Below are 14,345 nucleotides of genomic sequence, written 5' to 3'. Positions count from 1 at the left end.
TGTTCTTATGTGATGTTTAATGCTTTATTGTCTCCACTTCATCTTGGTCTGGTAGAGTTGAAGTAGTTTCTTGCTGCTTAATTTTGCTTGTGTAATTGCTGTATGTTGCAATGTATTAATATGAATGTTTTACAAAATAAGGCCCCAGCTCTGCGAACACACACACCAGTGTTTACTCCTGAGAATGAATCTTCTGCTAAGACCAGAGTTTCATGTCCAAACATAGATGCTACTCCTTCCTCACTGTGACATGTGTAAAGCAGAAAACTCAGTGAAGGGGAAAAAAAACCTGACCAAAACCCAAGAAACCAAAAATCAGATTCAAACTCTACTGGCAAGAAGTGATTAAAAAAATAGTAAAGGAAGCTGCATAAAAGTACTAGCCTCAGTCCCATGGTGGGAAACAAGATGAGCCACCAGCACAGACACAGACATGGGGGAGCATGCTCAGAGGAGGATTGTGGGCAACTGAAAAAAATCTTTCACATCTTTCTGTCTGAGGGGGTAGCTTCATGGCTGGAAAAGTCTGACATTTTCAGAAACAAGTATGATGATTTCAGCATTTCTCCCACTTACTGACCAGCATTGTTGAGAACATTCTGATATATTCTTACAGATTTGGCAGAAATGACTATTCTGGTTGTGACCTATTTGGGTTTCCCTTTTGTTTTGCTCCCCCCTGTGAATTAGCCACCTGCCTGCTAAAGGCCCTGCAAAATAGGTATTTATCCCAACGAAAAGGTATGTTAGAACATCAAAGTTTTTCCTCATTCCATGTCAGAATTGTGCTGCTTTTAGTGCAGTTAAATCTATGTTTTTTTCTGCAGTTGCATTTAGATACTTCCTGCAACAGCAGCAGGCAGAGTAACCACTTTCATCTGTTCTTGCGTGGAGGAGCACACTGCTCCCCACTCCCATCCTTTCTGTGGTCCCATCCCACAAATCCCACAGCTCTGCTGATTCTGAGTACTGCAGAATTTGTGTAAGGAGTTATTTTATTTTTTCTCTTTAGTTTTTTATCTCTGTGGAGGTGATAGTTGTTCAAGAATTGTAGATGACTTAGGTTCTCAGAGCTCCTTTTCCAGTAAATTTCAAAGCTAGGTGAAATCAGTGACTTAACATAAAAGTAACTAGGCTACAAGACAAAATACATTCTTGCACACTCCTGTAACAGAACACAGATGATTTCAGCATGACTAAGTTATCAGATGTTATTTTCTCATTTGAAATCTCATTGTTTTTCTTAAATCATATTTTTGTGATTTACATTTAATTATTAGCCCTTGTGATTCTGAAGAGAAGGGATAAAAAGCAGAGTTCTTCCAAGTGGAAAGAGGTGCCTCAGTAGTGACAAATAAGTCTTATGAGCCAGACCTTACAGTACCTGCTTTGTGAAGCCCCATCCTGGGAGGCAATTGTTTTGCGTTATGGGCCACAATTCTGCAGCTGGAGCTGCTGGCATGGCTTTCTGCAGTTGTATGCAGCCCTGGTGGGCTTGGGGGCTCTGAAGAGGAAGAGGTGTAATGGAATTAAAAAGCTTGTGAATGTCAGAGAAATGTGGAAACTGAAAGGTATTATATATGTACATTTGTGTGTGTGTATATATATGTATGCATACACATGCAGTTTTATCTTTCAAATGACTGTAGGCTATAAGCTCGTAGTGTTTCTTTACCAACTTAGTCTGTTCTGTGTGGTCCTTGCTTGTCCACAGTAAGACAGCTGTGTAATTTTATTCTTTGGCAAATAATAAGATCTTTTGCAAACGTTGCTCCATTTAGCAAACAGGTTCAATAGACAAAAAAAAAGGCATTCTGAAAAATCCAACTTTCTCATTTTGACTTATTCTAAGTGAAATGCTAGTGTTGAAATTAATTTTAAACCCCCCAGTGACTCAAAGCAATTATATAATATATTTCCTGGTTAGGCTGCCAGATTGAAAGTCTGTGGCACGAACCCCATCATTAGCTCACTTCGAATTTTCAAGCTACCTTTCAGACTGTGTCTTCATAACAAACAGCGAAGGTAGCTTGGCTTGTTTGTTTATGTGCACTGAATCCCCTTTACCTTGGACTGCTCAAGCAGAAAATGCTGATGCTTCCCTTGGTCTATCTTCCTTCAATCTCTTCCCGAGTTAATTGCAGGAAGTGCAGGGGGGATCACAGCCCAGCCCGGCCCACCTCTTTCTTCTTGGTATCGCTCTCTGTCTGCAACGTGGGGGTTGGGGAAGGAGCACCTGGAGAAGGGAGAAGTGAAGCCTTGCTAGGAGTAGGAAGAACATTTATTTATATGAAGACAGCCTGCTTTTTTTAAATCAACAGGTCTGAGACAAGAAAGAAACAGCGTGTTAAAAAGAAAAAAAAATAAATTGAAAAACAGTCTAGAATAGCAGGTGATGAAACCTGGTGAAGCAAGCCAATGCATCTGGAAACTCAGGACTTCCAGGGAAACAAGGCATGCAGTTATTTTTGCCAGTCCCAAGCACTCAAAAGTCTTAAGACAGGCTTTCCTCAGAAAAAAAAAAAAAGGTGAAGTTGGCTCAGAAAATTCATGAGACAGGATTTTTCATCTGTTTTGTACCATCTGGTCTATGGGTTAGAGCAAGACAGAAAACTTCCAGTGAAAGTAAAATTTTGATCAAAAAGACTGTCTCATTTAAAAACAAAACAAAAAAACCCATGTGGGGAAGGATTTTAAAGCTATTGGAATACTTTGGGTATTTTTAAACAATAGGGGTTTCAGAAGTGTGACAGAAATGGTCTATTTTGTTATTTTCTCAGTTATTTTTCTTAAAATTGTTTAGAATTAACACATTTAAAAAAGAAAGGAATTTGAAAATCCTAATGTAAACTCAAACCATTTTTTTTTTCTTGTGTGAAGTGAATCATTTTAGATGTACACAGAATTAATATGGAAAAGGAAGGACTTTTTTTCCTTTGTGAAAAGTTTTCCATTTGACTACTGAATTAACAAACCTAAATGTGATCCAGGTCTTATTTGGATGCTTGTGCTTGTGTCAAGTTTTGGGGTTGTTGGTTTTGTGTTGGGTTTTTTTGTTTAAACTGAAGCACTATGTGTGTATCTGTTTTACTTTGTTAGAATTGAAGGGTTTTTTAACATAACCTTATGGCCAGCTATTCCAGTGCTGGACTAAACAAAAGATGAACGTTTCGGAAGACCGACAGATGTAAAAACTGGGTGACAATATGTACACGATGGGAGTGATGAGGGGATGTGAAGCACAGCTCACGACCGCTGTCCTCTGGCCAGGGTGGGCTTGGGGGTCCCTGCACACTCTGCGTGCAGCCTCTGCCCAGCTTTCTCTGAGCCCCACAAAGGTGCTGCTCAGATGGGGCTTTTTCCACAGCTCTTTCAGAAAGTGAGTGGCATCCTGCTTCCATTGAAATGAAGATTTTTCTTGCTGTAGGCTCCAGTACAGCCACTACACCCCCCAGCTCCTTCTTTGTCTCACCTATTTATTTTTTCTCATCTCTCATACTTGACTCAATCTGATCAGCAGTTGCAAGAAAGCTTATCTGTGTGCCGGTCATATGGAGCAGCCTCCCTACCACCTCAATTTCTGATTTCAGTCTAATGTGCTTTGTCCCTTGCCTATCACATAACTTTTCTCTGTTCCTCTTGGTTTAATACTTGCCTGAGATGATGTGTGCTGGAGAACAATGCAACTATGTACCCCCACCCCCAGATGCTGTGCTACAAGCTGTACTACTATGAGTCCTCTTACTTTTGTGTCTGGAATAGGCTGGGCAATGATAAATCCAGACAAGTACTGCTGCTTTTATTGTCCGATTATGTCAGGGAAAGGCAGCTCTCAGGAATATAAACAGCCTGAGGCACGCTGCCCTGCAGGTCACCTTGAAAGGATATCTTGTAGTCAGGGCTGTACTGTCAGTCTTGTACATGAGCATTTATGCCAGCTCAGGTTTAACTTTATGCCTGTTCAGGCCTTTCCTGCATACATCTATCAGATGTACTTGTGGATGAGCTAAGATTCATTATAAAAGAGAAAATAGTGTCGTGGTTTTCACCTGCTGAAGCATTTTTGAGTTTTGAAATGGAAGGAACAAAGGATCGATTATAGATGGAGAGAAAATGCGAGGAGGAATGTACTGACAGAGGAAATGAAATTACTTTCCTCTGCTTTTGAAATGTGTGGATAGAAGTAGCCAAAATCTTCAGTATGGGAGATTCCCTATTACTATACCACCTGGAAGGTGGCTGCAAGATAATAGCATTTTTCCTGCTTATGAATGATTCCTTTATTTGTGCAGGAGCAGAGTAAAATGGGGAGCATAATTTTGCAACCAGTTAGTCTTGGTTGCAAAATGCATGGCTAAGCTGCCATGCTTCCCAAGGAGTTAAAACAGTAGAGGTCTTAATTCCCAGTGAAAATTAATGAGACATAGTAGGTGCTTTTGAAAATTCTACCCATGTGGAAAAAAAGATTACAAATCTTGTATCTCCTAGGAATGAAGGAAAGACAAACTTTTTAGGACTGGAGGTTTTGTTTGTTTGTTTTCTTTGAATCAGAGACTGAGATATCTTCACTTTTTTTTGCAGTTACCTTTTAGTAATTCACTTCTGAAACAAAGTGGGGAATCAGACTGTCTTCCATGACTGTAGCACTGGAGTCATAAAGTTGCAGATTTCTACTTAGTAATCTGCACCATTTTTGGGGGAGAATTAAGGTGAAAGCAGTTGATCAAGTAATTAAAGCCAGATAAAATAATGGAAGCAAGACAGAAATGTTACTCTTGCAATTAGGCTTCAGTCTCTGTCTCTACTCCTCCCCTTCCCACAAAGCTGAAAGCAGAGGACTTGGCTTGTACCACTCCTGCCTAGGGCTCTGTTGGCATATGCATATGTTTAGGAAGATCTAGTGGTTTAAGCTTGTATTTGGCCTCTAGCCAGGTATCAGTAAAAATTCTTGAGAAGATCATCGCATGGGGTTGTTTGTTGCAGGGAGAGTAATTTCTAGATCTGCCTCACCCCTCATGGTCAAACTTTCTTTGCAATTTCTTACTCCCTTTGAAGTATTTTGTCTTTCCCACTGTAGGATCTGGCAGGTTTTTCCCAAGGGCAGGAGTCCTGTCTTTCATTTCTGACCTACTTCATTCTGCAGGGCTCGTAACTCATCAGTTCTTCCACTGATGGCAAATGCAGAGCTCATTCTCTTTGTATTTTCCAAAGCCGTGCCAGCTTTTTTCCCCCCATACTGTCTTTTACTCCTGGTATGTATGTCCTTTCTGAACTGTACCATCAACCTCCTTTTGCTCAAATACCCTCCTACAGACTGCTGTCATTATGGGGCAAATGCTGTGCTCTTCCTTTCACACATTCCCTCCAAACTCTCTTCATCGCTTGGCCATTGAGTTTATCCTGGTACTACTTACTACCCAGGTGTCGTATTTACTGAAAATGCCCTGGAAGTGCCCTTTTGAATATCTGTTCAATTTCATGTACGTGTTGCTGCCAAAATACTATCTCTTCACCCCAGAAATGGAGTAGAGATGAGTGAAATATGCAGACTTCCCAGGAACAAGTCCTCTGCCTCCACAGTGAGGACGGAAATGCCCATGGTTCTGAGATGATGCCTTTAGTGTCTTGTGGGGAGGATGCTAAAAGCAAGTTAGAGCAGGCTGAGAGATGCTTTAAATTATGTCTGAGCAGCAGAGGTCCCAGCTTTGGAAGGAGTCTCCTTCATCTCTTGCTGGTGCCTTCCAGCCTTTCAGCTGTGCTGAGCAGAGCTGTGGTGTGGTTGCATCTGCCCACAATGCCATGGTGGTTTCCTGTTTGATCCTTTCAAAATATTATCCATCGAGTTCTCATCATCATCAGTATCCAGAGCACCTCGCTGACTCAGTCAGCGCGCTGGGTCTTGCTTCGGCATTGCACTTACCCCCGTCTTTGAGTATTTTGCTGGGGAGAGATAGGGGATCACTCAGTAGTTTCATCTTCAGCACATGTTTGAGTATTTTGAGTTGGGGTCTGGAATCACTGCCTTCAAAACATCATTGTAAAAGAAAATGTGATTTGTAGGTTACCCCAATACCTCGATCAAAAATTTGAAACGTTAAAATGTTTAATTTGGCATTCTTAGCTTCAGAATGACTGAAAAAGACTTTTATTTTTCTTTTTTCCTTCTTAAACATTAGTAAAGAGAAAAGTTTCTGTTCTTGGCAGAGATTTTGTGGGCCAACTTTCAGGGCAAAATATTGGTTTTTGAGTAGGGGATTCTAATGGAAAAGCTGAGCACCAAATTCACACAAGGTTCTTCTTAATTATAGAAGCCAAAAGCTCTTCCAGATGTCTGTCAGCCCAACATGCTAGATGCTGCCATCACTGGTTTTAATAAAAGCTCATATTCAACAAACTTTATTACTGATTTACTGTACAGTACTTAAGCCAGAAAATGTTTTTGCTCTAAAAAGCAAGCAAACAAAGACCTGATATTTTCATCAGTTGCACTCCAGCATGTAATTTACTGTGTTAAATACCATACTGGTTCCATTATTTTACTGAAGATTTTCTGTAGATTGCCATCGTTAAAACTGGAATTTCAGAAACTCTTGTGAAGAAATACATGAGAAATGCACATGAACAAATTGGTAAATGGTGCGTGCAAAACAGGTAAAGCCACTAACAACGCAAACACATACATGACATGCACAACCGGACAGGCGTTTCTGTGAAAAGTTACCTGTTTGTACATGCAACTAATACATACTCTAAAGAAAAATGGAAGCTGAAAAAAAACCCAGGAAAATGTTATAGAAGAAATACAGGGAAGTGTGATCTGACTTTGTGGATACAAAAGTGAACAGAACAAAACCAGCAGAAAAATCATCAGTCAGAGAGTAGCTAATGAAATCTCTGAACAATGATGTAATTAAAGTGCATTAATCATTATAAAAGATCATTTCCCTTTAAACATCTGCTCCTGTTCACTTGGCAGCAGTCTGGGCAGTGTCATGAATGATGGGCTTTTGGATTATGCTGAAGGGCATGTGTTATCTGAGAAACAATGTAGAACATCCCCAGCTTGACAGGATCTGGGACAGCAGCATTTTTCCTCACTTCAGGTATAGCATTAAGGAAATAAGGGGGGAAAAAAATCGGGCGCTGCTTACAGTGGAAAGGAAAACCTGGTATAAAACTGAACCCTGCCTTCTCAGCCATGCAAACAAAATTTAATTGGGTGCCGATGGATTCGAATAAAGTAATTCCACTGGGAAAAGAGCCTCTGCCCAGCCTGCTGCTTCTAAGAGAGCCTTAGGAGCCATAGTTGCTTGTAGCAGAGATCTTGTTCCTCCCCACTGAGAAGTAAGCACCACAAAAATCTTCCTGACCCCTTTTTCTGTGGCAGCCTAGCTGTGCCAGCTAAAGAAAGAGATTAGCTATTTCAGGAGAAAAACCTCTTTTTCCTCTGGCATAAGCAAAGTGTGCAGAAGGGCCATGACCATCCCTTACTGCCTGACAGTCTTGTGGCTCCGAGACATCTGCCTGCCTCCTGGTGCCTGAGACTGCCTGTGAAGCGGGGACACGTGTGCTTCAGTACAGCCTCTGCAGGTACCAGGTTGGAGCATAGCTTCCTCCAGTGCTGTTAGGACTGAGTATTTTCTCATGGACTGTGTTTTGTTTAGGGCTAGGTCAGGAGTCCTGGATTGCCAGTTTGTCTCTGCCATTAGAGTCAGTCACTTAGGGTGGAATTTTTACAACTAGGGACTATTTTTTGTATCTTTGTACAAATCTGACTCCTTGTCGCATTTCCATGCAGTTGGTAGCATGGACACTGGTTATGGACACAGTTGGTGGCCCCTGTGCACCAGCATTTTTACTTATGTCTTGCTGTGCTTCAGTGTCTGTGTGTAAGGCAGGGAGGGGGAGGCAGTTGTGGTTGTCTTACGGGGACACACCTGAAGGTGGAGCCCTTTGAGGCCCACTAGCAACAAAGATCTTCCAGCTGCAAAGCAACACTGATTTTTATGCTAGTCTTGTTTTCTTAGTAAATCTATAATACAGAGCAGTTAGGGAGCATGGATCTCACAAGTGTTGGATTCTTAGAGTACTGTATTTCTACCCCATTGGTCATTCACTGCTGACTTAAGGTCTCTTTCATGGCACATAATCAGGAAGCCTTTACCAACCTCCGGACTTGAGTCTGTGTTGGTGGTGAAAGTGCATATGCCTACGTGGATTTCCAAGGGGGGCAGACAAGAGAAGCCCAATTGGAGAAAGGAGGACTGGGGCTGTGGACACTGTTTGTATATGGTTATGCCTCTTCATACCCATTTTTGGCTGTTCTGCAAATTCACGGAGGATGGATGGCTTTTCTGCCTGGGCAGAGTGCCTTCCCAGCTGTTAGGTGGAGAAAGTGAAAACGAACTGCGCTTTGGTCTTTGCTGTTCAATTACAGGTAAAATACTTCATCTGGTTTGTGCCTCTTCATAACAATACCCTCCACAGGGATTTGCAGGCTTTGTAAAAGTGATTGGAGTGGTTCAGATAAAAAGTATGTGGTTTATTGTTCTCTGTTTCTCAAAGCTGGTAAAGTCATACAGTGGTATTTAAACAGAAAATCAAAACGAACCTCTTCGTTTCTCCCAGAAGTGCGTAGATTAGTATTGCAGAAGCCCAGTGTCAAGATTTCAAGTTTATGTGCTGTTGTCTTTAACCTCATGATGTTTTAGGTGTGCTACTGGCCTGTTGCTGCCATGCCATCAGGCTGGCACCTCTCTGGACTACAAAGACTGAGAGCAGGGCTGTGCCAGCTGCCTTTGCAGGCAGTGTGTTCAGTGCTGAGCGGAAAGGGGAGCCCATGCAGGCTGCAGCCAGGTGCCCCAGATCTGCTCACCCCCATATACCCTCTCTCCCATCTGCTCTTGCCTGGGCTCTGCTTTGTCCAAGAGCACAGTTACGCTTTTCCCTAATAGCCCCGATTCCCCATTAGTCTCCAGGGGACTGAAGTAGGGATGTACTCTGTGTGGCTGCAGAAAGCAAAGAAGGGCATAGCATCTTTGAGTCCTCTTTTTGTCATTTGTTATGGACTTGAACCAAAAGCTACAAAATACATTGATGTGGTCTTAGAAAATTCAAATAGGTTTCTGTGGCATTGTGTGTATTAAAAAAAAAAAAGTACAATTAATTTACAAATTTAGCTTCAGATTTTCTTTGGCCAGTGGGTTCTTCACAGTTCCAGCTGCGGGCATTGGTTGCGCAGGAAACGGGCAGAACATTATGGGGGTAAAGGTGTCCAAGAAACCTGCCTTGCATAAAAGCCATTGTGCAGATATCTAATGTAACACACAGTTTCCGTACTGTACTTGCCCCATTGTCTTTACCCAAACTTGCAAATATAGGTATACAGATCTCTGCACTTAATGCCATGTTTTGTACCCATTCAAAACATCCAACACTTCCAAGAGAAGCAAGCAGCTCTATTTCAAGCGTCTTTGGAGCCCACTTCTGAGAAGGTGTATAGCTGGAGTTAGATGCATTGAAAATGGTGGTATTTAGATGAATAGAATTCATGTTGTCTGCCTCCTCATAGGGTCTGAAATAATGATTTAGTCATTCTCTTTCCTGAACTGTGTAACGCAGAGTTTGTAAGCTGTTGTCATAGTGTAGGTCATGTGCACACACATACAATTACATTTTTCTTTGGAGACTCAAGTCCTATATATTGTTTATTTGAAATTTTTGGTTAAATCAGATGGGGTTATTTATGTGAAAGGAACTGTCCTTGTATCACTGCCATCTAATGGTCAGGACATTGTAGTTAGGTGCGTGTTACCTTGTAAGACTAGATAATGCTGTTAACTGCCCTCAACTTCATTTTCAGCTCTTAATAGTCTGTTCTGGAGCCTCACTGGACACTGGTGGGTGCATTCTCGCTCTGACGGCATACGAGAGATCGGGAAATATAGTTTTCGTATGGCAAAATCCAGGAAGAAAGGGAAAGCATTAATCAGATGGGTGTAATCTCCAAGGAAGCAAATGCTGCATTTTAATTCAGCATTTCCCTTTGATGAAAACTTTAGTGAATGTTATTATGTGGAATTTATATGAAGCCTGGGTTTAGGTAATCAGCTTTAATATTTATACTCTTAGGGAAAAAAAAATGAATCATTAGTAAGCATGCATAATTAATGAATAAATTATATTTTTCCTTTGTTTTCCTTCAGGTATAAGGAAATGCTAGATCTAGTGATATCACCCAGCCTGACTGTAAATAGAGAGTGCCCTGACAGACTGAAGCTTAACCTTTCTAACATTTATGCCACGGCTCCAGATGACATAGAAGGTAGGCTGTCTCTTTTGCTTACTATTTACTGGCTTTAACATAATGTGTGTGTATATATATATACACTTAACCAAAGGGAACTGGCCACATGCAAGGCCTCTTCTGACAGTTCTACAGTATAGTGAGCAATTTTTGAGTATTTTTCTGTAGATGATCCAGTTGTGGCTGAATCCTTTAGTTCAGCAATGTTTTGAATGCAAATGGAATTGAAGTGTTTTATATGTAGATATATATCTCTGTATAGTAGGTGCATACATATGCACACATGCATGCATGTTTGCTCCACTGGAATAATTGCAGCTATAAACCGTATTTTGCGTAGAGTTGGTAGTTTTTGTTTGGATCATACTAGAGCCCCAGTAGAGGTGTGAATGTGAGCCCTGGGTTTCGGAGGCTCTGCTGCTGTTGTTGTGGTGGGGAGCCCGGGGGCTCCCAGGCCCAACAATGAATCATACAGCCAAAAAACATTTTGCCAAAGCAGCTCGTAGCCCCAGTTGGCATTGCCCTGAGATCCTTGCTATCATCTCCAAACGGTTAGCCCTGCTGGCCTCTGGTCTGAAGTTTCACATTTGGCAGGTACCAAGGACAAATTCTTTCAGTGGTTGAGGCTCTGATGGAAATTTATCTGCTCTTCTCCTCCTCATTCCTCCCCCCCATCATACTGTTCGAGTGAAGGAAACAGAAGAATGTCAAATCTGCTAAAAAAATTATTGGCAAGTGATGCAGCTGAACTAGTTCTTGCTAGTACAATCCCAGCTATTGTTTGCTGCGGTCAGGATCTGTCAGCCTTCCTGTTAGAGGGGAGTTAGGAAAAGGCACTGGCTATTATGTTTTAGTAGTATGTTTAACCCTTCATTTATAGGCTTTTAGAAGCCAAGGAGATGTTTTGCTTGCATGTTTGCTAAGGCATTAGAAATTGCGTGATTAAATCACGTACATCGTGACTGCCTATTTACAAAAGCAGTTGAAGGGATAACAATCTAAAGGAAACATCCTTTTAAATGTACATGTTTGCAGAAAAGATTAGAGCTAGAAATGGTTTTTAAATACATCATTTTGTAAACTTCTTGGTGCAGGAACTATTTGTTATTATGCGATATAAATAAGAACCGACATAGCAGTTGTACTGTTGGACACCAGTTTGCTAGTGACGGCTCACGTTGATGCATTTCTTATAGAAATATTATGGTTATTTTTCTACAGAATGATCCCCTGTGCTACCAAGATTATGCTCTTTCCCTTGAAAATACTTCTTGTTAATTTGAAGAACAGGAGCATACTTGTGTGTTTGTCAAGTCTCAGACTGCCAGAGCTTTTAATGCAATAAATGCACACAAATGTACGCTCTGTATTACACATACAGTTTTAATTTTAGCAAGTCTAGCTGCATCACTTACTTATGTAGGTGTCCACGTAGATGTGTGGTCTGCTGTTTTCACGGGTGCTTATCGTGAGATGTGCAATTATATAAATATAATTTTCAAGTGCACATTTTGCCTCTAGTCCTGCACTTCTGGGTAGAAACACGTGTAGGTTTATCTTGCCTTTTTTTGGCAATGACAGTAACATATTGCATATTCACATGCAGTAAATTCCCACTTGGCATTCTTGGCAAACGCATTTACTCTGTACTTACCTCTTTCAAAAATAAAAAATTTGAAGATGTAGCATTTTTCAAATAGAAAAGAAATTAAGCTTATGCTCAAACTATCTGTTCTGCTGTTTTTCAAATGTAAAAGGCATTATGAATTAAATGAATGAAAACTAAAAAGTATATTTCTTCAAAGCAATTCTTTTCAGTAATGAGGAACAGTGTGACAGAAATGGTATAGTTTTTGTTTTTGCAATCTAAAAATCTAATCTAATTTTCTAAACTTTTATTTCAGGTAAGTCAAAGCAAATTTTTCAGAGTGAGTTTGAAGGTGAGTCAGGTAAGCCCAGCTTTGGATTTTAAAACAACCTTTTTTTCTATATCTATATGTGTAAATGAATAGGTACGTTTGTATAACACTATCCTTCATCAATTTTTTTTTTTTTTTTCCCAAACTAAACCTCTCTGCCTGTTGCTTGGGAAATAGGTTACTGTTAACCACATTTTATAGGTAGAGGAACTAAGGCAGGGTTGCTGGTGTGTTGGGTGTTTCAGAGTTGTAAGTGCGTGAAGGAGGAGTCCTTATGGTTTTGTTTCTGTCAGTGGTTAGAGTGATTTTGTTAGCTATTAGGGCTGTATAGGTTTCACCTTCCTCCCCTGCACACCCTCCTCCTGCCTGAGCTGTCCTTTGCAAACGGATCAGTGCACAGAGCAGGTAGTGTCTGCAGCAGACCCTGGAAGAGGACACAAATACCATAGCTGTGGTATTTGCCCTTCTACAGTGTTCTTGGGGTGTACTCAGCCAGAGGGAGAACTCTGGCAGAATTGGGGGACAGCTTAGGAGAGGAGAGATCAGGAAGGGCACGAATCTTGCGTTTGTTGTGGAAGAGTTTTCAGTGAGAGGGACATGGCACAGAAAAACACGTTGGAGGAGGAAGAGCAGGTGATAAAAATATATTTGATCACAGTGGCTGTATTTGGGTGAGTTTGTTCTGTTTCCTCTTCATACCCAGGGAGGAGAGGAAGGGGGTGGAACAGGCGTCCAGCTGGTGTTCAGAAAGCACATAGACTTGTGGACAGATGACTCCTGGGGTCTGTTGGTTCACAGATAGATGTACTCAAGCTAGGTTTTTCTCTTAATAATAATAATAAGCAGCATTGTCAAAGCAGTTGTGGCCAGCTCACTCTGAAACCTGTTCCTCCCAGTCATCAGTGCCTCTGTTCCCAGAGCCACCTTCCCTAAAGCAGCGATGCTGCAGTGACTCTGCTCTGATACTGCACATGAAACAGTTGGGAGACTCTTAAAGGTAAGTATGGGGCAAGAAGGTGGTCACAGTCAGCTTGCAGGTCCTTGGCTGGGTCACAGGTTGCTGGGGAAAGAGCTGAAAGGATCGGGTACATTACCAAAAAAATGCTCTTTGCTCTCAGATTCAGAAAAGAGTTCAGTAGGCACCTAAGCACAGACACCTTTATTTCCATATTTTTTATCTATTCTAACCTAATGTGTAGTTCTTATTAAATGACTGCGATTATCCTGGAGGAGACAGAAAGGAGTACATGGATTTCTTTTTCTTTTTTTAAATAAAGTTAGCTCTGAAGATTTCCAAGTTTATGAAAAAAGGGACCCTTTTTGAAGAAAGTGTGCGGTTTAGATGTTTCCATCTTTTAATCAAATGTTATTGTTTCCTAGGAAATTCAGAATTTCAGTATTATTGTTATACACAGTAAATTAACATTCTAAAAAAGGAATAGTATCTAGTAGTCAATATTTTTAGTTAGAACTCATGCTCCTCCATTGGGGTTCTCCCATAAACAAATGAACAAAGATAAAAATGCGTTTTTAAATGAAGTTTAATTTTAAAAGGTATCAGATTAAATGGCTGTGTTTTTTAAAAATAGTTTGGTGTAATCTCCATGTTATAATGTAAAATGATAAAGACATGTAAAATGTTGTGAAAAAAGGTTGTATAGGAAAGAACAATTTCAAAAGAGAGTTAAATCAGGAAGAACGCACATTTCATATGTGAACATGTCAGATCTTTTTGGACATTCTCTCCATGCTTATGGCATAACAAGTTACCCAAACCCATGGGACTATCTGCATGTATTTGGACTTTATGTGTACTTGCATATTTCATTAAATAAAACGTGGTTTAAATATTTAATTCACCAACTTACAAATGACTGAACAAATGAAGTGGTGCTGTTTTGGACAACTTTGTACTGAAGATAATCCATCTACAGCATTGTGGGTATGTCCCTGTTGACACACGGGACAGCACTGCAGATGTTTTCCTGCCTGGTGGTAGCAATGTGCAGGCATCGGGGCACTGCAGGAATCTCCCTTTCCACCCAGCATGTGCACCTGCAGTTGAGAGATCATCTTCTGCATGAGACTGGGTGATGTTTCCAATCCCGTGTACCAAATTA

At 40.8% G+C, this 14,345-nt stretch overlaps 1 protein-coding gene across 2 annotated transcripts in view; it reads left to right on the top strand.

Annotated features, from left to right (window-relative positions):
* EYA2 (EYA transcriptional coactivator and phosphatase 2) overlaps positions 1-14,345 on the top strand; it is a 102,459-nt gene that overhangs the window by 32,765 nt on the left and 55,349 nt on the right. For both annotated transcript variants that reach the window (XM_074887970.1, XM_074887969.1), the window contains exon 2: positions 10,206-10,324. In XM_074887970.1, coding sequence (XP_074744071.1) covers positions 10,216-10,324 — 109 coding nt within the window. In that variant the 5' untranslated portion in view covers positions 10,206-10,215. The remainder of the gene's footprint in view (positions 1-10,205; positions 10,325-14,345) is intronic.

This window comes from Strix uralensis, chromosome 18 (genome assembly GCF_047716275.1).
Source record: "Strix uralensis isolate ZFMK-TIS-50842 chromosome 18, bStrUra1, whole genome shotgun sequence".
NCBI classification, from domain to species: Eukaryota; Metazoa; Chordata; class Aves; order Strigiformes; family Strigidae; genus Strix; species Strix uralensis.
The sequence above is the reverse complement of the archived record's forward strand: the minus strand, read 5'-3'. Positions and strand labels throughout refer to the sequence as shown.